This window comes from Microtus pennsylvanicus, chromosome 4 (genome assembly GCF_037038515.1).
Source record: "Microtus pennsylvanicus isolate mMicPen1 chromosome 4, mMicPen1.hap1, whole genome shotgun sequence".
Classification (NCBI taxonomy): domain Eukaryota; kingdom Metazoa; phylum Chordata; class Mammalia; order Rodentia; family Cricetidae; genus Microtus; species Microtus pennsylvanicus.
The window spans coordinates 9,666,345-9,691,941 of NC_134582.1; the positions used below are offsets into that span (position 1 = coordinate 9,666,345).

The 25,597-nt window shown below is 44.6% G+C and overlaps 2 protein-coding genes across 3 annotated transcripts in view; both read right to left on the reverse strand.

Annotated features, from left to right (window-relative positions):
- Nucleotides 1–6,248, reverse strand: part of Epg5 (ectopic P-granules 5 autophagy tethering factor) — an 88,484-nt gene extending 82,236 nt beyond the window's left edge. For both annotated transcript variants that reach the window (XM_075968211.1, XM_075968209.1), the window contains exon 1: nt 6,120–6,248. In XM_075968211.1, the coding sequence (XP_075824326.1) occupies nt 6,120–6,242 (123 nt within the window). In that variant the 5' untranslated portion in view covers nt 6,243–6,248. The remainder of the gene's footprint in view (nt 1–6,119) is intronic.
- Nucleotides 6,249–10,500: 4,252 nt separating this feature from the next.
- The window catches only part of Pstpip2 (proline-serine-threonine phosphatase interacting protein 2), a 67,994-nt gene continuing 52,897 nt past the window's right edge, over nt 10,501–25,597 (reverse strand). Inside the window, exons 6-15 of the mRNA XM_075968213.1 lie at nt 23,854–23,916; nt 22,346–22,444; nt 21,378–21,423; nt 21,179–21,258; nt 19,844–19,942; nt 18,605–18,701; nt 17,557–17,638; nt 15,978–16,012; nt 14,898–14,958; nt 10,501–12,482 (exon numbers count right to left, since the gene is read on the reverse strand). Of these exons, the coding sequence (XP_075824328.1) occupies nt 14,909–14,958; nt 15,978–16,012; nt 17,557–17,638; nt 18,605–18,701; nt 19,844–19,942; nt 21,179–21,258; nt 21,378–21,423; nt 22,346–22,444; nt 23,854–23,916 (651 nt within the window). The 3' untranslated portion in view covers nt 10,501–12,482; nt 14,898–14,908. The remainder of the gene's footprint in view (nt 12,483–14,897; nt 14,959–15,977; nt 16,013–17,556; nt 17,639–18,604; nt 18,702–19,843; nt 19,943–21,178; nt 21,259–21,377; nt 21,424–22,345; nt 22,445–23,853; nt 23,917–25,597) is intronic.

The window sequence follows — 25,597 nt, forward strand, 5'->3', positions numbered from 1 at the left end:
TCTCTGAAACTCTAGTAAAACTACCCTTGAGCTTCCTCTTGAGTCCAGTTCTAACTTTTTCTATTAATAAGGAAACCTCAGTTTCCTCAGTCACTTGTGAGAGCCATGAGCGGACCCCGAGGAAGCGTCTTTAAAGACTGAAGTGCTGACCCCAGGCCACAGCTGTCAGCGATTGATAACGTACACCAAAATCAAACAGCGAGGTCCCGAGCCTTTGAGCATTTGTGACATGGGCTCACAAGCACCCAGAGAATCCACCTCCCCACTACCTTTACAATATCACCCAATATAGATGGGGTGTCCCTTTCTGCCACACTTTCCCCTTGAGCTATGACCCTAACTGAACATACTGCATTTGCAGGAATGTACCCTCCCAAAGGTGCCTCCTCCTCTTCTCCGTATGACTGCGTAAGCTTCCTAATACATTCAGAAGTGAACTTTCATGCCAAGGTGGGAATCTCCTGCACTCCACTTTGATTAAAGACGGTCAGCTTCCAATTATTTTGCCTACTTTAGACAGGAGGGAAAAGGGAACTAGGAGACATTGTGAATATAACTATCTTCACCAATAGTGAAATAAAATGTAAAACACTCAAAGTGTTCTCAAGCCACTACCATAATAATTCATGTCTCTGGGAATTTTAAGAAATTTTCTTAGCCGAGTAGTAATGATATACACCTTTAATCCTAATCCTAGCACACAGGAGGCAGAGGCTGTGGGATCTCTATGAGCTCCAAGGAAGGCCAGCCTGGTCTGCAGAGAGAGTTCCAGGAGAGGCTCCGAAGCAACATAGAGAAACCTTGTCTCAAAACACCAAAAAAAAAAAAAGAATTTTTTTGTTTCTTTTTAATTGATGTATATGCATGCCTGTCTGGGTGTGTACCACATGCATGCAATGCCCATGGAGGCCAAAAGGGAATACCAGATTCCTGGGACCTGTTACAAGAAACTGTGAACCCCTCAACATGGGTGCTGTGAACAAGATCCAGGTCCTCTGCAAGAGCAGCAAGAGTTCTTACCCACTGGGCCAGCTCTCCAGTCCAAAAGACATGTCTTATATATAAAAACAGACACGCAGAAAACAAAGAATCTGTATTTATTCAGTTTTTTACCCTTGCACAAGTTGCATACTCATAAGGAAGTCATTTTTAAATCATGCAGGGCCAGGATACAGTTCAGTAGAAAAGCACTCACTGTCAAAAAGCCTTGGGTTCTACCCCAGAACAACCAAAAGATAAAAACTAAAATGAAATCATTCAAAAAAATGTGGATATACTGCAGAAATGTAAGTTCTTGGAATATAGTTATCTTTTTTTTTTTAGAACAGTTAAGTAAGCAAGAATCATTAACCGTAGTGAGTTCCTCCAGTTTACTCGGGATGAATGTAAAGACAGCCAGTGGCAGCCAAAGGAACTGGTTTCTGTGATAGACTGCAAAGATGCTTAATTTCCTTGAAGAAACTTTATTAAAATTATCATTTTTTTGTTCCCAGTCAACTCAGCCACAGTCACAACTGACAGAGCAACACTGAAAATTGCCTTAGGAACAAGCAGAGCCAGAGTTAGAAAGGCCTGCAGCTCAAGAGCTCCCCAGGGTCAGCAGAGGGGTCTCCAGAGTCACCTCCCCGAGTCCTTGCCAGACAGTGGGATTCTCCAAAAAGCCCTCCCATAAGGAGCTCCATTTTCAAGACATTTGTGCACTGTTCCCAGAGGCTGCGACATGGCTTCCGCCACTGAGACACCTCTCCAGGTAGACTCTCATGCTATTAAAGCATCCTGTGCCCTCTGAGCAGAACAACTGTCTCCTTCTGAGAATTTGCCTGTGCTTCTGTTCACAAGTTATATTCTTCCTTAAAACTTTTACAGCACTTCTGGTCTTAGAAATATTTTTACTTTCTCCTCTACCTTGGGCTTGTCACAGTAAAATGCCCTGAAGTGTTGTGTGTGGTAGGGAGAAGGGAAAAGCTAAATCAGACACACAACAAGCTGTCACCAACAGTTATCTCCTAGAGATGGAACTCTGGGAATGTCCATTTCTGTATGCACGTGCACACTAACACAGACATACTTCTTTAAGCAATGTGGAAACAGTCATGTGGTTATGCTTGTTCTAAAACACACATGGATGTTTCTACTCCAGACTATAAGTCCCACTTAGTCCTGCAGATTTTATATCTCGAATGCCAAGGAATCATTTTGGGGGAAACAACAAGTGGGCATCATGTATTCAATAATGACTGGATCTCGGGAGGCACAAAAGAGGCCAAATAATAGGATATAGCATTGCCCAACTTTATTCTAATCACAATTCATGCCTAGAAGAAACAAAGGAATTAATTACCTAGGCAATGGAGCAGGGGAAGCAGGACCACAGGGATGCACAGGAAGGGTTAAGCAGAAAACAATCCATCCATCAATTATTAGACGTTCTTATTGGTTGTTGAGACAGGGTTTTGTTACATAATGCCAAGCTAACCTAGAATTTGTTATGTAGTCTAGATGGCCTGGAACTCACAAACCTCCTCCTTTGGTCTGCTGAGTGCTGGGATTACAGACATGTATCACCACTCTGCCTTACTCTAAAATCTATTAGGTCTTCAGAGTAAATCCAAATCTAAGATTCTGTTCTTCTTACCCTAAGTTTACTAAGTTAAATGAAGTCCAGATGCTCGGGGCTGAGGGAATGTTTTTACAAAGATGCACACTAATAGAATAAAAACATCATTAGGGCTAAATCTAAAGTATCCAGTAGTAAACACCAGATTGCTAACCACAGCCTGTCATCCTGAAGTCACCTACCAGATTACTGACCACTGAGGAATGTGTCTGACAAATCCAGAAGCCACAGCTCTCTACTACACACAACAGCACATGACACCACCCTTCCTGAGCTAAGCCTTGAATCTGCTCAGCACTGAGAAGTTTCAATGATACAGGAGTTTATAACTATGTCTAAACAATAGCCAGTGTTAACAAGTGCAGCTACTTACCCTAAAGCAAATCTGTTTTCTTAGACTGGCAAGCATGGGGGTCATGGACATTTTCTATTTGTTTTCTTATGTTAGTTCTTCAGTGACAAAGCTTGGACACGTGCTTCATGGCTGGGTCTTATTTTTTTTTAACTCAGTCAACTTTATCAGGTGACTAGAGGAATTATGAAAGGCACTGGGAACAAGAGTGATCCCTCGCTCAGCGAGTTCATTGTCTGACAGAGTAGACTGTGGCTGTCAAAGTTGCTACAGATGAGAAGAGGAACATAAAATGGCTCACAGTGTTACTGACAGAGGGAGAATCACGAGGATGATAAGGGAACGCTCCGAGTGAGCACAGTTTAAAGTGAGACAACAAGCAGTAGCTGGGCAGGGAGCCTGGAAGGGTGAGGCCGAGGCTCTAAAGCAGGAAACAGAGTAAGAAGGGTGTGACAGAAGCTCAAAGGGAAGCTGGGGCTGGGGTCCTTAAATTATGCTCTGGTCCCATCCTCTGTAAAATGAGAAAACTATAGAACTTTTTAGGGGGGTGGAGCTTTGGACTTTTTTTTTTTGGCTTTGTTCTCTGCTTTGAGACAGGGTCTCACTATGTATCCCTGGCTGTCCTAGAACTATGTAGACCAGGCAGGCCTCGATCTCACAGAGATCAGCCTACCTCTGCTTCCCATGCCCATGGGTGTGCACCACCAAGCCCAGCTTTTGGAAGGCTTTTTAAAAAACAGCAATCTAAGAGGCGTGGTGGTTTACACCTTTGATATCAGTACTCAAACAAAAGCAGTTGATCTCTGTGAAGCCAGCCTACCTATTCAGTAATATGCATGTGTATGTGTGTGTATTTATATGCATGTAACAACCTAGCTGCAGTTCAGAGAATTGCAGTAAGAAAGAATGTGAAAGTGAGGGCAGTTCAGCAAAAACCCTCCTTGCAAGAGTTGTAACAGTTATGATGAAGAACCAGATCATGCAGAAATTCAACTCTCAGTGACCGATAAGATTTGGAGGACGGGGCAAAGTGTACGTGAGATTGCTAACTGAAGCAAATGTCTTAGAAATGAGCTTTAACATGAACTTCATCAGTTGAGAAAGTAGAGTATTGGATGTGTATGTAGGAAAACTGCCTGAAATATGTTGATAAAATAGACAAATCATTTTTCATAAGACTTAAAAGCTTAAGATTTTCATTTTTAATTTAGAAATTATATGAAACAAAATAAAGAGGATCCTCTTTACTGACTGTTTTTAAGGTGTCTGTAATATGCTGTCTGTGGACAGACAGACACTTATGTAAAATAATGATTAAGTTACTGGACTGAAAGCCATGATTTCTGGCTTTCCCCTGAGCTAAACCATGCTAACTGCATTATTTGGGATAATCATTTAACCTGTCTAGATTGTAGTTTTATCACTTATCTGAGGGGAAAAAAAACCAGATTATTAGTATTTAATATTCTGTTCTCTATAGATAACTCATGTTATAAACTACCAATTCCAGGCTCAAGGGGTTTATGCATGGCTGGTTAACAGTTTGAGATAGTTCTTGATCAAGCCAATATACTGCAAAATTACTTTCCTTAAAATGTTTCTGAGCCAGGCGTGGTGGCGCACGCCTTTAATCCCAGCACTTAAGAAGCAGAGACAGGCGGGTCTCTGTGAGTTCAAGGCCAGCCTAGTCTACAGAGTGAGTTCCAGGACAGTCAAAGATACACAGACAAACCCTGTCTCGAAAAACCAAATATATATGTTTCTGACAGTGGGAAGATGACACACTGCATAAAGTGTTAGCCATAGAAATATGAGGACTGGGTTCCAGCCCCAGAGCCCACACGCAGATCCTAGGTCATGGCCCCGAACAAACTTAAGCTAAACAGCAATCCCCAAGTCCCAGCCAGAGGATCTGTCTCAAAAAGTAAGGGAACCAACTCCCCCTGAAGAGCAATACCCAAGACTGACCTCTGGGCCACAAACATTCACCGGAACAATGTCCAACCAAATCTGCACTCAAGCCCCCTCACCATACACACAGAGGTTTCTATTTTTAAGTGCTCATAGTACCCAAAGTAAAATAATAATAATAAATAAAAGGTCTGTTTGAAAGTGATGTTTCTAGAATGAGGTAGGAGGCTCAGGTTCAAGTACAGCCTGGGCTACACAGTGAGGTCAGCTTGTGTGTGTGTGTGTGTGTGTGTGTGTGTGTGTGTGTGTGTGTGTTTGTGTGTTTGTGTGTGTGTGTGTATAAAATTGTCTCTAAGAAAAAAGAAAAAGAAATTTCTGACTCTGATGTGTCTAATTCTACACTACCTTACAAAAAGGGATCCGCGCACTTCTTTTACACTCTATTTAAGTTCCCATAAATCGCTGTTAAAACTTGTTCACAGACACACACACAAAATTATACTTTGGACTTAGTAACACCACCAATTCTGGGGTTTGGGATTAAGGCAATGTTATTTAGATCCAATGGTCAGGTGTGATGGCATGTCTTTATTCCCACCAACCCAAAGGCAGAAGCGGGCTAAAAACCCTGTTTAAATATATAGATATAAATATATAGATATAGATAGATAGACAGGTCTGACTGCCACGTTGGGGTAAACTTTAATTTGTTCACTGCAACAAGTAAATAGGAGCAAAATGAAAAATTCAAAACATACCTAAAACAAGTCAACTTAAAACCACACTTATGGCATGCAACAATCCAGAAAACATAGAAAATTAAAATCCATCCCTGCTGTGCGGTCTCTGCCCTGTGTTCATTTCTGGATATTCATGTCACATTGTAAACAACCAGATTCACAGGAAATAACACTATCGCCCTGAATTTTGAAAACGAAGGACTGACACATCCCTGAAATCCATAAACCATACCTCCCAAGGGAAGGACGGACCTTCTCCGTGCATTTCCAGAGGCTGAAAATGTTCCCATATAACAAAGGACACGTTAGGAAGTCAGAGATGGGGCTAAGGAGGAAAAGACTTTGGTGTGGGAAGCCAAGAAGACGAACAGAAGATAAAAGCCGAGTGAGGTCAGGGCTGGGAGGCGGCCAAGTGGCCCTGACAGCCGCCCGACCGCACGGGACCCTACGGCTCCGCGCGGGGAACCGAGGGCTAGTGTGGGAGCGACAGCATCCTCACCTTGCTTTTGGTCCGGCTGGCCTTGGCCTTGGCCCGGCGAGGCTTCACGGCCTCGGCCATACACTCTGACTCCGCGGCGTCGCCGTCTGTTGCTGTCAAACTCCTGCAATTCACGCAAGCCATCCAGTTCCGGCCTCCTGCCTGTCATGTGACTGCGCCTCCGCCACTAAGGGAAGAGAGGCGGCCGCAGGAACCCGTACGGGCTGCGACTTGGAACAAACTAGCCAGGAACTACCTGCGCGGGAAGGCCCCGCCCATTCTCGCTCTGGTCACGCCCCTGCCCAGCCCTCGCCCCGCCTCCGGTCCCGCCCTCTGTCCACGGCCGGTGTGTCCGACGCAGGCCGCAGGGGGGCATTCGGAGCAGCCCTCTGCCTCCCCAGCTCTGCAGAGAGGTCTTCAGACTGGACCTTGCAGTGCCAGAAGAGGCCTTGGCAATCTGACTTTGATCCCTAGACAACCAATTCCAGCCTAAATATACTTTACGTTTCCGGAAAGAAACCGGATGTCCATTCAAAGTGTACTCCAGTCTGCTGCTTTATAGAAGAAGATGATGGTACTACCATCTCGGGTGTCATGAGTTTATGTGGAAGGCACATGATAACAGCAGGCATCTCTATATTATCGTTACTATATTTAAAATACACAAGTACTCTTTGTTCTTGTGTTTATTGGTAGGGTCTGTCAAACCTCCTGGAGGGTCAGCTCCTCCAGAGCAGGATAATTCTTTCTCTGATGTATCCCAAGGACCTCCGAAACAATAGCCAGCACATAGGAGATAGTATCTGATGAATGGAATGGAAGGATATGAGTTGTTTTGTTGGGGTCATGAAAGGGTTCAGAGGAAAGCTATGTCGCTCCTGGGTGGACCTTCCTAAAGCGGCTCTACAAGATCCTATGCTGGCATCTCTGTTGCCCTCCGGTGGTCATTCCCCAGTAGTGACAACTTCTACGGAGGATTTTGGAGTTTTTCATTGTTGCTGTCAATTACTCCCTGCACAGCACCCCGTAGGAGACGTTATTTTATCCTTCCTGATTACTAAATACATTACTAAAAACTAAAAACTGATGTGGGTTCTGACTAATTTAAGCTAAAATTACTTCAGCGTCTTGAATCAATCAGCACTTAAACTGAAAAGTGTCCAGCTTACATATTGATTTTACTGGACTCTGCACAGATGTGATCTCTTCCACAGGAAGAAAAACACACAAAGTATCCTTCTTCTATTCACCTCCCTTTCACAATCTCCTCCACTAAAAGAAAGTGAGGAAGTTAGGTCGCTGAATTAGTTATTTTTACATCCTCAAAGCATCGTGCTCAAACTAAACCAGTCAACACCTTGATTTCTGACTTCAGTCCTGGAACAGTGACAGGGATCTCTCTTGTTTTAAGTCACCCAATTTATAGCACTTCGGCAGTCCAGCTTTCTGATACAAACTCCCAGCAGTGCATCCTTTGGTGGGACTAACTCAAGTCTGTACTTTGTACTGTTTTCCGATTTCTGTGGGGAAATTAAAGCGCAGTCTCCCATAATGGCAATTTACTTAGTAGCACATTCCCAAGGATGTGTGTATGTGCGTGTGCGTGCATGTGTGTGTGTGTGCGTGTGTGTGTGTGTGTGCGTGCGTGCGTGCGTGCGTGTGTGTGTGCGTGCAGGGCACATCTACGTGCACAGAGCTCAGAAGGCGGCTTTCAGGAATCAATTCTTTCCTTCTACCATAGGTTCCCAGGGTCAAACTCAAGTCCTGAGACCGCTTGGCAAGCACCCTTACGGACTGAAGCATCTCCCCAGCCCTTTACAGCACATTCTTTCTCCATTTCCTTCTCATCCCTGCCTCACTTCCTCTTCGGTTGCAGTTTCATTACTCACTTCTGAAACACACTATGTGATCTCAAATCCTTCTCTCAGGATCTCCTTCTAGGGGACTTCAAGCTAAGACAGCGAACACCAGAAACAGTCCTTGAAAGTGTTGGGACAGGATGTTAGTGTTGCTCCCACCCACCCAGCCAGAAGACAAGGTTCTCAAGGGAGGAGAGGGAGGAGGACGGTGACTTCATCTGAGTTGCAGCCTCACCATCACTGAGGCCTCTCTGGTTACCATCAGGGAAGAATTCAGGTAAAAGCTTATGCAACTTCATTAGCATTTAAAAACACGGGGCAAGCATAATTCTAAGGACCGAAGTGTAAGCTGGCTGTTACCAGCTGCTGGCCCTACACTGTTGGAAATCACAAGGTCGGGACACTCGGAGAATGATGGAGGAGCTGGAAAGCTGCTGCAGCAGCCTTGAGATGAACAGAAACCAATGAAGAAATGCATTTTGTAAGAGCATAAAGTAGATATGAATATGAAAAGAAATCATGTCACTTCTACACTGCTTAGCTTTCTTCAGATCCCATGAGTCCCACACCAGGCAGGCCCATCAGCTGTCCATGATGCAAGGGAAATGGTGCATTCTGCCTGAGCATGGTTACTCAGCACCCAGGAGGCAGAGCCAGAAAGATATTGTATTCAAGGTCAGTCTCAAATACACAGCAAGAACCTGTTTCTCAAAAGGGGGATTAGGCAAAGACTGGAGAAAAAAAAATGGTGCATTCTGATTCTGCCATAAGCAAATCTAGAAGACTCAGGTGCATTAACCCATTAGGCAAACACATCAATTACCGTCCTGTCTTGGATCTGTGCCTCTCTACCTCACTTGAGGCCTCATAAACAATTCCTTCAACCCACCTGACAGAGGAGGGGAAAACTCAGACATGGTTAAGACCAGCTCGGCTCTGCACTCATTGTTTATGTGGGGGTGGCCTGCAGCCACACTGCAAAACTCAAGAGTGACTGAAGCAAAGATGTACTCCCAGTCAGCGCTGTGTCGATCAGGCCAGCTCACCAACGCACCAGGAAGGGAGATGCAGCCCAAGGTGAATGATGCCTGGACCGGTGGACTGGACAGGGAGGACAGTCTGAAGACTGAAGGGGAGAGGAGGAGTGGGCGGGATTATGTGAATAAACAACAAAATGTGCAGCTGTCTGTGTCTCTTACAGCGCCTACAAGGGAACCGCCACCACTGCCGCAGGGTGGATGCGGAACTGTGTGGCGAGGACAGCTCATCCGGCAGACTGTCCTGGATGAGGACTCTGTCCTTGGCCGCCCCAGTGTGTCCTTGGTAGGCCCAAGAATAGAAAGGTCATGGTTAGAGAAATGAGACCGTGCGACGACCCTCCACTGACCCCATGTGACCTAGCGACCAGTGCGGATAACCTATCACCATCCCGCCAAAAGACCAACCAGTGAATTAAAAACATCAAATCTCTCCCGCTCTGGAGGAGCTAATGGCGTCTCCCTGCCAGGACAGATGCCGGGAATGGGTTTGCCCTTTAGCCTATAGTGTCTGGGCAGTTCATAGAATTCCTGATATGCCATATGAAATCCCACTTAACGTTACCTTAGACTAGTATTTCTCAAATTATTTTTCCATTATCATTCCCCTAAGAACTCTTTTAGACACTTCCCTAATTGCCATTCTCATGAAATTTTAACATGATAGGCATATTATATCTTTGGTTAGATGCTATGGATGTGCTTTAGATGTATGAGAGAAGAGGGGAGAGGTCCGGGACCGCAGAGGTGGCTCAGTGGGCAAAGTCTACTAGTCAAGTGTGAGGACCTGGGTTCTGATCCCTAAAACCCACATAAAAGTCAGATGTGATGAGGAACTGTTGGGGCTGCTGACCCCTGGCCCCTTGACTTTCGTTGCCTGCCTCAGACCCTTTGCCTACTGGAGTGAACTGAGCAAAACACCTTGTTTACCTGTGCCTGCAGCTGCTCTGAGCACGAGACCTTGATGGCAGGGGAGTGGGTTCTGATGAGGCCTGCAGCTGAAAGATCCCGAGAGCTGGGGCGTGGTTATCAGTTAAGGATCCCTATGGAGCACAATACACTTGGCATTCTTGTATCAAGGATGACCCGTGTCCCCGTGTCTCTGTCTGTGTGCGTGTGTTTTTAAGTATCCAGCTTAGTTCCCAACTCACGTACCGTTCCATAGTGCAGGCTCTACAAGGAACAACTGTAACATCAGGACTTCTACATCGTGAGAAATGAGGACATGAAAGTCCCCAAAAGCTCAAAAGCCAGCTAGCCTGACATATACAGTAGCAAGGAACAGAAGGCCCATGTCAAACAGAGGCAAAGAGCGGCCCAAGGTGATCCTTTCACCCCCACACACAGGGGCAGGAGCCTGAACTCACACACACACACACACACACACACACAGAGAGAGAGAGAGAGAGAGAGAGAGAGAGAGAGAGAGAGAGAGAGAGAGAGAGAGTCAAAGGAGCATGTAAAGCTTAGAAGAGATGTATGTTTAGCACAAGAATCCATGCTAAATCCCAAATCAACAGCAACTTTTATTTTACTTCATGTCAAGCAGACAAAAAAGGCAATAAAATTAAAATATTATTTGACATTCATGAAACACGTTTATATCAATTATGCTGATTGACAGAAAACATAAATCATTGAGACTTGCCAACAATAAATAATACACTTAAAAACAGAAAGTTCTATGTGCAATAGACAATTTCCTGAGGCTTTCCAGTTTGGGGAAGTCAACGGACCTTTGCAAACCTGAGTTTCTCAAAAGGATGCCCAAGTGGTGCAAATTTCCTGTCGTGACAAGGAGCGGCCACAGCTAAGAGCATCTTACATTGAAAGAGGGGAAATAATGGATCTTTGTGCAGGGGGAGGTTGAGATGGGTTCTCACTGTGTATACAGGCTGATCTCAGACTCACAGTCTTCCTGTCCCAGCTTCCAGCATGCTGTGATCACAGGCAGGCACCTCCATGCCTGGCTTTCAATCTTATTTTAATCAATGTGACAAAGTCCTGGGAGAGCGATTGCAGAGGCAAGGAACACGTTTGCTCTTTGCAGTGAGACAGACACTTACAATACCCAATATGACACGGTGCTAATGCACGTTGTCATAACCAGTACCAGTGTGCCACTTTCCCAGGTGTGAATACCACATAAACAGTACATGACCTCCTGCCGTGTGGGGCTGGCAAAAGGAAGAGACAAGAATGCCTCTTTAAATGTTCCAGAGCACAGCAAGGGATGCGTAGGGGGGCATGCATGTCAATCACGGGCACATGTGTGGAGGCTAAAGTGCATGCATGTCAATCACAGCTATGTATATGCCACAACACACGTGTGGAAGCCAGAGGCTAGCAATGGAGTGAGTTCCAGTGACGGCGCTGAGGTCCCTAGGCTTGCACAAGCACCATGACTCACTGATCCAACGTGCCCGCACTCCTTTAACTTGAGCACAAGCATGGCAGCCTCACCCAGGGCTAGACAAATTGTACCATAGAACAAACTCACAGAGTTTGTAAGGCTATCAGAATTGTAAGGAACCCGATCTCACCCTGCTGGCTTCCCCGTCTGTAAAATGAGCAAGACCAATCGTACACATCTAAGGCTTCCAGCCAAAAACGAAGGTAATTTTAAATATTGCACCACCAAGGAAAGGTTTCGCTGTTTCCATGCCCCTACTTCCCACAGCCCAAAGAGCATCTTTCCGCTGCTCACACCATCTTCCATAGCTCACACCATCTTCCACTGCTCACACCATCTTCCACCGCTCACACCATCTTCCACAGCTCACACCATCTTCCGCAGCTCACACCATCTTCCATAGCTCACACCATCTTCCGCAGCTCACACCATCTTCCATAGCTCACACCATCTTCCACAGCTCACACCATCTTCCACCGCTCACACCATCTTCCACAGCTCACACCATCTTCCACAGCTCACACCATCTTCCACCGCTCACACCATCTTCCACCGCTCACACCATCTTCCACAGCTCACACCATCTTCCACAGCTCACACCATCTTCCACAGCTCACACCATCTTCCACAGCTCACACCATCTTCCACAGCTCACACCATCTTCCACTGCTCACACCATCTTCCACCGCTCACACCATCTTCCACAGCTCACACCATCTTCCGCAGCTCACACCATCTTCCACAGACCTGCCTGCTCAAGCCAACACTCAGAATCCAGAGTGACCTTGCTCCCCAGATAGAAAACAACACTCATAATCTTAGCAACTAAACAAGAAATAATAATTCTTCCTTCTGGGGCACTATGTAAACTTTCTGAGAAGAAAAAAAAAGAACTCTGCAGACCTCTGCTTGGCTAGGTTGAGTCAATGTCTACTATAAATTTAAAACATCAAAAAATTTTCAAGAAGAATTCACATCCAAGTCTTCATGATTGACACAATCTGGTTATGAACTGTGCTGCTCTCAGGGCCTCTTTTCACGCCATAGAAGCAGTAACTGGAGAAAGCTTTCTTTTCTGAAAGAAAACAGCAAAGACATCTCATTTGAATGACCTATCCATGCCAACTCAGGAGGTCAAGGAAGCAAATGGTAAGGAGAGAGCCGCAGTCACCACAGAAACTCTTCATGATAATAACATGGGCACTGATATTTTTGACACACATATTTTTAATTCAAAAAGTATAATCTGTCTTTATTAAGAATGTTAGAATAAAAAACATGAATAGCAGCTAAAGTCAACAACTATTGAACAAATTACTAATAATGCCTAAGGTCGCCTATGATATTTCAACCCCTACAGTACAGTCAAATATATAAATAGTACAATACATTGCTTAAGTGAATTAATTAAACCAAGTTTCTTTCCTTAAAAGTCTCTGAAATTGAGGCTGGAGAGATGACTCTGTGGGTAAGAGCACTTGTTGCTCCTCCAGAAGACCTAAATTCAGTTCTCAGCCCCTATCAACCGCCAGTGACTCTAGTTTCAGGAGATCCAACACCCTCTCCTGGACTCTGCAGGCACTACACACATGGAAAGATGGGACTGGGATGGGGGAAAAGAAAGTTTTTTAAATTCTCTAAAATTGAGCTCCAATTCATTCAATTGGTGAGGAAATTAAAATGATACAATTTGAGAGACTCAACTCATGAAATGCATAGGCATTAGCATCTTGCCTTGGCACATGGGACACCTGGACTCTGGGGAGCGAGAGTTCTATATCAAATGCCAGTCCTAATCCCGTAACATATGTGTGTTATCTAGATGAGAGCAGGAAACAAAACGGTAAAATATTATTTTATATAACTATATAGTATATAAGTGTAATATTGCATTATATATATTTATTTAATAAGCTCTTGGGACTGCCAGTGCTTTGTCCCACAGCCATCATTCGCACTATGGTCCAGAAAGCAGCTCTGCCAGATGAGGAATTCACTCACAGTACCCCTGCTTTGTCTCTACTCGGGGCTCAGAGAAAGAAGCAGCCTTATGAAAAGGCTACAATTTATATTATGTGTATACCTAGTTACACATAATATAGTTAGTAAATGAGGGTTTTTATTTTTTATTTATTTTATTTTTATTTATTTTTGGTTTTTCAAGACAGGGTTTCTCTGTAGCTTTGGAGCCTGTCCTGGAAACTAGCTCTTTTAGACCAGGCTGGCCTCGAACCCCAGAAATCCGCCCGGCCCTGCCTCCCCATTACTGGGATTAAAGTGCGCCACCACTGCCCAGCTGAGAATAAAAAATTTTATGTCTTCAGTTGCCATCTCTTTATAGCAAACTTACTCCCACCTTAAACATATTTATGAAGGAATTTAAGGTGTTCTATTTAATATAAATTGATACAAGCTAATTATTTCTATTTAATTAAGACAACCTGGCTCCTGTCCTGTGTAGCTAATTAGGGATAACTCAGCAAATAGGCGGTTTGGGGGCCTGAAGCAAGGCTGGATATACTGACCTCCTGTGCTTTCTGGTGGGTGGGGCACGAGACTAACAAACCACCAGAGAGCACTGCCCAAACCTGTGCTGCCTCCTAACTGACAGTAAACTTCATCCATACCAAGGAGGACAGAAGTGGTGCTGCTCTAGGTCTTGCCATGGCTGCCCGCATCCATCCACTCTCCTGCCGTTCCCAGAAGCACGTGAGATCAGAAAAAGGCAAATGGCTCAACTCTTCTAAATAGTTTTCAATGAAGAAGTAAGACTGTCTTGTCAGAGACAAATGGGAAACGAAGACAGACTACACATGGAAGAAGTAGATCCTCCTTCTTCTTTGCTGCTGAAATCCCATACAGTCACGTCGCAGGCCCAGCCCACCCAGGCATGGAGTACCCTGTACAGGGAGTTTCCTTTAGTATTGCTTTTGGCTCCTGAGGCGTTTCTCACACGGTGAAAATGAGCCAACTGTCTGAGGGCCCAGAGAACCAGACACTGTGGTCACCTCTGTAGCTCTGGCTGGTTAGCAGTGCCGAGTTCTCCTCCAAGAATCCTTGTGAGGTGCTGGTTGGACTAATGACAACCTGTGACCTGGTACAGGCTGACTCCCATGATCCTCCTGTGTTTGGTGAGCATGACAACACTGATGTGGTTTCCACTGACCTCTCCCCTTTCAGGGAGTAAGGAGTACATTAAAGACTGAGAACCATGAGTGTTTTGCTTCTGGAGTGCTGAAATGTAGGTGTGTAACAGCTACAAAAAGGGCTAAGCAAATTCAGAGAGTCACGTAGTAATGAAAAACAAAGGGGAAATGGCCTCATCCCAGCAGCTTTCCAATCAGCTTGCAGCTGTAGCGCTACAGGCAAAACCGGAAGGGAGGAATGCCACACCCACCAGGATGCTCGCCTCTTGGTGATGTTCTAAAGAAGATCCCATGGCTTCAGAAACACAAACTGACAGGATTAAAAGAAGGTTGAAGACTCTTACCGCCACTGGCACTACTGATAGAGCAAAGTGTAGTCCTCCACCAAGGAGTAATCTGGGTCTTCTGCAAAGAGGAGAACGCGAGACAAAATTAAGCTAATCATTGGGCTTGATAAATTCGGTGTTTCTCAACCCGTGGGTCACAATCCCCTCGGGGGTCAAACAATCCTTTCACAGGGGTCCCCTATCAGTCAGATAGCCTGCATATCAGATATTTACATTACGATTCATAACAGTAGCAAAATTACAGCTGTGAGTAGCAAGGAAAATTATTTTTTATGCATATCTATGTATGTGTTCAAGGGCTCAGCGCACAGACAGAAGCCAAAGGTCAATTGGTGAAGGTCAGTTCTCTCCTTCCACCAAGTGCGGTCCAGGCATCGAATTCAGGCTGCTGACCTTGACAGCGAGCACCCTCTGAACCATCTTACCGGCCCCAAAATTCTTCACAGTCTTGAAACTTTTACTGGGATGCCAAATCAGCCTCAGTCAGCTCTTCCCTCAATCCCGTGAATACGGCTTCTTAAACGGCTAGTGCCGAAATGATAAATTTTTAAACACGCTACGTATCTCCTACCACGCTAAGGGTTTGAGATGATGGGAGAAGGCAAAATGCCTCTCTTCAAAGCTGTTGTAATTAACCAGAAAATAGAACTGACAAAAAAAAATGTTGGTATGTGTGGTTCTCTCTGCGGTATTGCATAGGGAAAGGAGCTCAGCATGACCTGCAAACAAGTCCTGGTTGGGCAGTGTGCAACATTATAATTAATAATAGAGTGAGAAGTCTTACGGTAAGATTCAAATACAGGCACAATCTCCTAGGAACTCAACCCTATCAGGAGTGCCCAACCCACCACCCATGGGCCACACGCAGCCCAGGATAGCTAGGAATGTGGCCCGACACAGACTCAGAAACTTACTTAAAACACATCTCTTTTTTGTATGTGGTAACTAGACTGCACGGTTCTGTCTCAAGTACGGACTCTGTAGATGATGGAGCCATGTCATAAGGTCAACAAGTCAGATTGCCTGGTTCTTATTTTAATCTAAGAACATCTGCCCTGGAAATCCCAAGAGGCATACCTGGTAGATGTTTAGGAACTGGGAGAGGTCCTCTCCTGGAAGAGATGAAAATCAAAGTCTTTTGGGTGAGCTCTTACTATTTTCTTATCTTTCTACTCAGTCAAGGCAAACGATCTACAACCCTGACTTGCGGAAACCCAAAGGGCGGGCGCATATGAAGCCGGCGAGCAGAATGCACAGGAGTCAGGAGTACGGAGCTCTGCCCAGGGCCCGCTGACAGGATTTTCATCTCAGCTGTTGATCTCCTGGCATCTCAGAATCTTTGTACATGGACAGAGAAACACAAACAGCTCTCGACTCTGTGAGAGTTGTCAGCTCAGTCAGACGAACGGTTTTGAGTGGTCCTTACGATTGACAGTGTGCATTGACCTCTCTCCCAAACACCCTCCACTTTTCCTAAAACTGGATGGAAAACTCGGCAAATGAGCCCTCACTCCACCCCACCCCCACAGTTTGGCGTGGAATAAAGGTTTCTTTCCCCTCCAGACCCTTTATATTAGGAGCAGCATACTTTTTGTGCAATGGGCCAATGGAAGCGGCTTAGCTCTGCTGGCCACACTGTCTCTGGGGCACCTCTGCTCAGGTCTAGTAGGAAAACAGCCATATAGGAAGAGAGATCCACCGACCACGCTCCAATAGCTTTCTACGTGAATGCCGATCATTTAAAAATATAAGCCAGGGCTACGTAGATGAATCAGTGATTATGAGTGCTCACTGAAAGCCAGGCAGATCTCTGTGAGTTCAAGGTCAGCCTGGTCTACAGAGAGAGTTCCAGGACAGGTTCCAAAGTCACCCAGAGAAACCCTGTCTCTAAAAACAAAAAAAAACAAACAAACAAAAAACAAAAAACTAGAGTGCTCGCTGCTCTTTGAGGAGACCCAACACTGGCTCCTAAGAACAATTACCTGTAGTTCCAGCTCTGGGGAATGTGATACCCTCTTGTGGCCTCTGTGGACATTCACAGACACACAGCATGTAATGACACAGACAGACACACATACTCACAGATAAAATAAATTTTAAAAAAAATGTAAGCCTCGTGTAATAGCTCATGACTGTAATCTTAGCACTCGAGACCTGGGATAGGAAGATCTCTGTGAGTTTAAGACCAGTCTGGGCTACAGAGTGAGATCCTGTCTCAAATAAACACAAACACTCATATACACACACACCACAGAGAGAAAGAAAGAGAGAGAGAGAGAGAGAGAGAGAGAGAGAGAGAGAGAGAGAGAGAGAGATCCTTCTTAACTCATAGGCCCTATAAAAACTAGTAGATCATATCTGACTCAAAGGAGGGCATAGTGTGCTTATTCCTATCAGCCATAGAAAGGCATAGAATTCATAAACAAGTAATAACGGTCATACTCAAGTATGCTATAGGACCCTGGAAACCACAGCTAATAAAAGCTATATAATATTTGTTCTAAAAGCACTATTTCAAAAAACTAAGTTACCTTACTAGGTAAATTATGTCAATTTGGTCAATTAAAAATAAAAGGTAATGTCTTAATATAGTTACATTAATAATATAAAAATTTATTAAAATATTTTCTTCACACGAGAAGCAGTTGGTTATTACCTTGCTACATTGGGCCCTGTAGTCTTTCCTTGTGGGGCTGCATTCCGCTGAGAAGAGTAGAAATTCTCATACATGATTGGTGCTGCAATTTTTAAGACATGTGACATCAGAAACAGGTAAGGGTTGGGGGTAGAACACTTGCCAAGCCTACAAAAAGTCCTGGCTTCGTCACCCAGTGCTAAAAGACACTGAGTGCACATGCCTGTCACTACCTTGGTTCTCAGGAAGTGGAGGCCAAAAGATCTGGAGTTCAATGTCATCTGCAGTTGAACAGCAAGTTTAAGATTAGCCTAGAAGATGATACCCTGCCTCAAAATAAATAAATAAATAAACAAAAGGTAGAGAGACCTAGAACAATCTCCAAAAGCCTGTGTGTTAGAGACTTTGTCCCCAGCTTAGCACTAATAGAAGGAATAGAACCTTTAAGAAATATAACCCAGTAGGAACAAACCAGGTCAGGTCACTGCAGGCATGGCCTGGTCTGCTCCTCTGTCACATCTTGGCTGTAAGATGAGCAGTCCACTGGGTCACTCTCTACCACAGTGTGTGGCCTCACTAAGCCTCGAGAGCAATGGCATCAACTGGACTAAAGCTTTGAAAAACTAGAGCTAAAAATAAACCTTTCTCAGACAATTATCACATGGACTCACTCGTAAGTGGCTTTTAGACATAAAGCAAAGAAAACCAGCCTACAAATCACTACCCCAGAGAACCTAGACAACAATGAGGACCCTAAGAGAGACATACATGGATCTAATCTACATGGAAAGTAGAAAAAGACAATATCTCCTGAGTAAATTGTGACCATGGGAGAGAACAGAAGAGGAGGGGGGAAGAAGGGAGGAGAGCAGAGAAAAATGTATCATTCAATAAAATCAATCAATTAAAATAAAATTAAAAAGTAAAGTTTTCTCTTATTGGTCAGTTTACATCAGCTATTTGTTACAGCAGCCGAAGCTGACTAATACAGCATCTTACATCCTCTGTAACCCAGGACAAGAAAGACTGATACCGTTGCTTAGCTGCGCCCCCATGCCACCCAGCTCACCTGGTGGGGTATGTCCAGTTTTACGCTGGTTTACAAAATATTGAATATCCTTTTCAATGCTGCACAGTTCCAAACTCTTACGGACTTGTTCATACATCTGATCAACACAAGATAAAGCATTATGCAGAAGTTTACTGATGAGAATTAAGGCACCGCTCTATAGAAAAGGAATGAGCAGCCAACTCTTTTGCAACTTTGTTTTGAAAGTAGAAGACATTCCCAAGTCCAAGGATGTTGTGGGAACTCCTTCAGCCAGTAGCCTTTAAGATACCAGCCCACTTGGGTGTGGCCTCTTATACTATAAATGCCATCACAAAGCCTGTGCTTGCTCTCTCTGCTGCTGGATTTGGCTCCTGTTCCCCGTTTGTGCAGAGGACTATAATCTGTGAGTCTACCCCTAAATAAAGAACCCTTGATTATGCTCAGTTCTGAGCTGGTGTAAAATTATTTTATTATTTTATATTATTTTATAGCGTCCACCTGCACAAGACTCCCACAAGGGCACCATTTTAGTACATCTGGGATGTTGCCTTTTTTAGATGAAAAAAATTAAAATGCAAGGAAATATTCTTTTCTGGCCAGATCAAAGCCCTGGTTATTTTTTTTTAAGTATTGATGGAATAAAGAAACTATATGCCAAGTCCCATGACTAAGTCTCAGGGCCACCCACAAACGCAATCACAACTACTTAACCTGAGGATAAGTCTTTCCATTCGATTCTATAGGTTTCCTGGACATCTGATCATTCTAAAGTCATGTCCCATCTGAGAGAGAGTGGGGCTATTACTTAGCAAAGGCTGTGATAACCGCGTCCGGTGTCTTTGATATCTGGGGACCCAGTTACCTTTGCTGTGCACAAGTTAATTCTGGATAAGCACCATGAGAGACAGAAGCAAATCCTCACCCTGGGGTGACCATCAGCCTGCCATGAGTCAGTCTGCTAATACTTGGTACAGGAAGGGATGGCATTCTACCCTGGAGCTGTCTCTGGGACTCACATTCATCTGTGACATGTCTGGTGTTTAGGCTTCCTTATCTGCTATCCATCCCTAACTTGCAGTTTCTCAAAGACTCACGATGGTAAAATGGACCAGGAGTCAGGAAGACGACAGCAATGCTCACATCTTTATCACTCTGTACCCCAAATGGAAGCAGGAAGTGGGGAGAGGGTGAGCTAACAGGCATCGATGGTGGCTCTCACACACAGAGCACAGTCTTCTGTGACTGCTTCTCACTTACTTCATCATCGGTGACACACTGCTGCGACAGCTGATTCAGATGTAACCACAACGCATTCCGGAAGAAGTTGATACGCTCACATTCTTGAGCCTCAAACACCTACAGGAAAACAGTTACATGTACACGCATACGTAAAGAAGGAGCATCTGTTTAGACTGGCTATGACGTGAACACTATTAATCTACATTGATGGGTGGAGTTTACCGAGTAAAGCAGAAGAAAGTGCTTAGTGTGAGCATAAAGCCCCACAGTATCAAATTGTAGAGATAAGTCAAACGAGGTTCATTTCATCAAATAAGATCAAACAAATGAGATTTAAAAAAAAAACACTGAAGTTGGTCTGGGGTACGGCTCAGTGGACTGGTGCTTGCCTAGCATGCATAAGGCTCCGGGTTTGATCATCGGCACCTCACAAAGGTAAGAGAAATCACAAAGCCCTGGACCTCACACCAAGGGCATCCCCACTACCGTGAGAGAGGAAAAAGCAGGCGTAGAGAGTAAGTTTAGGCTGGGACAGGCTGGAACTTGGGACTTGCAGACAACTTCAAAAAACATGGCTGGGGCTGAGAACATATCTCAGTGGTAGAGCATATACAAGCATGCGGTTCTAGGCTTGATTCCCAGCACACGCGACGCACGCATGCACCACGTGCTGGAGCAGACAGACACAGGGACAAAGAGAGAGTATGTCCATGCCCAAGAGGTGGGGAGACTGTGTCAAAGGGTACAGGCAGGCCCGCTGATCATCATAAGACCTTGGCAGGGCAGGGAGCAGCTGCTTCCCACTTAAAGAGAGCTGTGAATTGGCCATTGTAATCCTTGAACACAGAGACTGCCTTCGAGCTGCCACCCTAGAGTCCCTGACTGACAGTCCACATTTCTACCCAGTCCTCGGATAATACTGGTTCTGCTGGTCCTGGGACACTGTTAGCAACTGGTGCTAGAAAGCTGAGGAACTTTCTTGTGTCTTTTAAGTTTTCTCTAGAAAATTATGGAGTCTTGTGTATTCCCCTTCGAACCTAGCAAGCACAGGCATGACTCTTGGAGGAACTACAGAGCTCAGTCCGCCACTAACTGATGCAGCCCTGTCGTGCCCGCGCTAACCAAATATTAGACTAACGCTTTGGTGAGGTCAGAGTGGGGGAGGGGCCAAAAACATGAGGATTAGAGGAAATTACTCCAATCCCTTCCATTCTCCACTTAAGTCCTCAATTTCTAACTCGCCCTCGCACTTAGTGACTGAAAGAAGCAGGAGGGGCTAACATGAAAGCAGAGTCTCAGGTTCTAGGGGAAGGTGTGCTCTGTCCCACGCTGCTTCCAGTCCCCGGGACCTACCTCGCAGGCCTTAATGTGCTCACTTTGCCAGTCTTCTCGGACCTTCTCCAGCGTGTTGATGTGGTGCATGTAGGTTTTATCTACAATGGACGGGGAGTTGATTTAGAAACTAGACAGGTGTGCTGGATTGTAGCTGTTCCTTCCGTTAATCCTACATGTTCATAACAATGAAAACAGCCGCAACCAACCCTCCCCTCACCTGAATCCTCTACTGCGGTCTTTGAAGTTGCCAGTTTCACAAAAAGCTGCAAGGACCAAAACCAGAAAGAGATTAAGAGAAGCTGATTCAGGCGTCCACTGCCAAACACATGCAAAAGCAATAGCAATGGAGAGGTAAGGTCTGGTCCGAGTCCTATATACGTCCCACTTAGAAGTAAATCTTTCATCTTCTTGGCATCTGAAAACAACCACCCTGTGTCTTCCTATAGACACATCTCCCTGCCTCGAGCTGTGGATAATATTATATTTGGATTATATGTTATTACTTTATTTTATTTTATATTTTGTGTGTGTATATGAGTGTCTTGCATGCATGTATTCTGTGTACCACATCTGTGCCTGGCACCTGAAGAGACCAGAAGAGGGCATTGTACACCCTGGGAATGGAGTTAGAGATGGTTGTGAGCTGCCATGTGGGTTCTGGGAATCGGACTTAGGTCCCCTGGAAGAGCAGTCAGTGCTATTAACTGCTGAGCCACTGCTTCAGGAATATTACTAAATGTATTATTTAATTTATTCATATTATTCAGTCCACCCACAAGAAGCATTCTGTCAGCAAAGAAAACAGGAGCTGAGTTTTGAATACATTTAAAAAGAGTGCCAAGCCTCTTGTTCCAGCCACTGTGCTCCAGTGATGTGCTTCTCTGGTGCTGTCCCCAACCTCGAAAATGTTCAAGTGCTTTTTTTTCATTCTGAAGATTAGACGCCAAAGAAGTTATTGCCAGAGACTTGGGATACAAATCTATTTTTAAAAAATAATAATTTAAGTTGTTTTGTAATCTTTATTTTTAATTTTTTGAGATGGGGTTTCACTACATAGTCCAGTCTGATATTAAACCCTCATGACCCTCCTTCCTCAACCTTCTGAGTACTAGGACAACCTTCACATCATGCCTAAGCCCTAGTTGGTTTAAACCAACACGACCGCATCTCTGAGTCTTCAGGTACCTTCTCTTGTTGCTTCGGGTTGGCCACATTGGCACTGCGCTGGACAGCCTGCTCCGCCTCATCCTTGTCCCGGCACTTCTGCTCATAAGTCTTCTTGGCCTTCATTACAAACAGAAGGTGGAGATGGGTGAGCAAGATACCCAGTGTGGAAATCAGCCAACACAGCCCTCCAGGCCAGGTTCAGGCCCAGCACAAGCTCTCACTGGTGCTGGAATCGACAGAGATTAGGCTCTCGGGGGGAAGGTGCCCTTCACTGCTCTCTGAGGAGTCCCCAGTTTCAGTCTTTTTCCAGACTACTCAGAGTGGGGCGCCTGCCCAAGGAAACAATAACTACCATTTGGCACAACGTACACAAACGCTAAAGACCAAATGCTTTGATGTGGTTTCCAGCAAGAAATAGTGCAAGCAGCCGAGCAGACCACATGTGCCATCCACACAGTGATACTTTCAACACCACTTCACAGTCATAATGCTACATATGTAGCGGTGTGACTTCTAAAAGATTTTGTTGTAGTGCACACTAAGGGACTCATGGAAAGCTAGGAAGGGAGCTGTAACAACTTGTCCCTGGCTTGCCACGCATTGTTACTAAAGCACTTAAAGGAAAGGAAGCGTTTATAATTCCAAGGTATCTTAAAACTTAAAAGAAAGGGATCTTTTATAATTCCCAGGTATCTTAAAACACAAAAGGTCATTCAGTAAAATGAGCAACAAACAAAGTTCAGAACTGCCATTAGGTAGAAAGTTCAAAAACAAGATAAATAGTGTGTGTGTATGTAGGTATGTGTATCTGTATGAACATATGCGTATGTGCCTGTGTATCTGTGTACATTTGTATGTGTGTATATTGTGTGTCATATGATTTGCGTCACATCCTAAAATATAAGTGGACTGGCTTTTATTTTTTCAGGTGTCATGTTAACTATCCCAGCAGAGATGAGCAAACATCTACTCAACCCCATCAGGTAGTAACAGACCAAAGAGATGATTCCACTCAAGTCCAGCTTGATGGACCAATGACTTTGACTGTGGATAATTATAGGAACAAGGGTGAACGTCACCTACAGAAGTATGGACAACCTATGGGTAGTTATACCGCAGAAGAAATGTTTGCCCCTTCCCAGAGCTATGATCTACCCAAGTCCTTGCTGACAGCATGGCCTTGTGAAGCCCCTTATCCTGCCCTGTGAACCTCTCTCTCCTGCAAGAGAGAATGTTACTGGGTCCAGTCTTGCTAGGGATGTTGGTAGCCATGATACTGACTTAGAAGGCAATAGCTCACCATGCCCAGAGGACAGAGTTCTACACCAGCTCGTCAGAAATGAAGCAGCATTGTACCAACACTCTCCTATCCTCAAGGCCTTAATAGGAAGGAAAGTCAAGTGTTTTCCTTAACAGAAGATCAATAAATGACATCACAGAAACATCACTTGAGTAGGAGGATGTCCATGAACAGAATGTTTGATAATGTCACTGTTATAAAAACAGCAGCAGCCAGTGTAACTCACATCCATGGTCTTCCTGTAGTGTGTGTTCTTCTGCTTGTGGAAAACATCCATTATAGTTTCTGTCTGTGAAGAGAATACAAAACACTGTCCATAAAAACTGTAAGTTACTGCTAACAGCAGCTTGTCTTGAGGGCTAAGCGTTCAACGTGGGTTATCCAGTTTAGTCTTCATGTCACTCAGAAGCCAGATGTGCTATCTATTGTCCCCTCATCACAAATGAAGACAGTACAGAGCAGAGACTAAACTTCTTGCTCAAGAAGTCACAGGCGGTTAAAGACACTTTAACTGCATCTTATTTAGCCTGGGCACTCACACCCCGAGTCCTGAACCCTCAAAACATCACCAGAGTCTCGCTGATCACCATGGAGTGCTTTCTTCAGGGAATCTAGAATCAAAAGACTTTGGTTTCCAGAAGAAGTTTTAAATTCTTGTTAAAATACCATTTGTATTTTAAGAGCATCTTTATTCTGGAAGCTTTGTCAGCACAGGCAAATTAGGAGTTCGACCTCCACTTCTGTGCTCCTCAATGACATACGCTTTATGACAAGTTGCCAGGGGAAGAAGGAAGTGTCTGTAGCAGTGCTAACAGAAACTGTTCTATGGTCTAGCCTCATCTAGCCAGCAAGGTAAACTCCATGGAGTTCGCTTGAGTACAGTTTCTTCACTGTAGTTGCGATGGTGCTACTTTTGTTAGTCAATAAATGCCTGCCTCTCAGACCCAGTTCTTCTGGTCCCCATTTACCTAGCACTTTTATGCTAAGCCACTCCATGATCACAGTAGTGTTTCTGTGTAAATACTACATCTCCATTTTCCTGATGAGCCCAAAGAAACAAAGTCAGTGTTGGTGGCTTCGGTGAGGATGGCTCCCGGAGGCTCATATAGCAGAATGCTTGGTCTCTAACTGGTGGAAGTGTTTGGGAAGGATTAGTGTGTGTGGCCTTGTTTGGAGGAGGTGTGTCATTGGGAGTGGGCTTTGAGCCCACACCATTCCCAGCTAGCTTTCTGGCTGCCTCCTGGCTATTGTCTCAACACTAAGCATTCAGCTACCGTTCCATTGCCATGTCTGTCTGCCTGCTACCATACTCCCTGCCATGAAGTCATAGATCTCAACAAACTTTTTCTTCTATAAGTTGCTTAGTTCATGGTGTCTACACCGCAGCAGCAAAGCAATGAGACTGTCAGCAAAGAAGAAAGCTGACATTTGCACCAAGGAGCCTATTATTTATTACTGAAAATGAGTTTCAAATGCAGCTCTTACTGGATACATATAAATTTAGTTTTTATAGATTACCATAACAGACAAGCATGGATGGATTTTCAGGATATTTGGATGAAATACTTAAGGTGCTCTCACTTCAAATGGAATAAATGAAACTCCCTCCGGGGAGCTTCAGAGAACCCAGAACTTACCTCCTAGCCTTCTCTAAAGCAGAGATAGCAGGAAGTAGCTACTCGTCTAGTAATGAAAAAGACAACGCAGGCACAGTGACAGGGCTCCAACACCAGCCCCACATGGAAAGACACATGACAGATACCGGCCGCAGCCGCCGGGGAGCTGAAGTCCACGGGACTGACTAGCAAGAGTTAGTTTTACCTCTTTAGTAATCACGGCTCATTTTCCTGGGCTACTTGAGCTGATCAATTCACAGTGCTGGCTTTGCCATGGTCCTTCTAGTCCAAATATACACTTTGCTATGCATCCAACCATCCAGTTGGTGGTTGCTACTGGTTTATAATTGATAG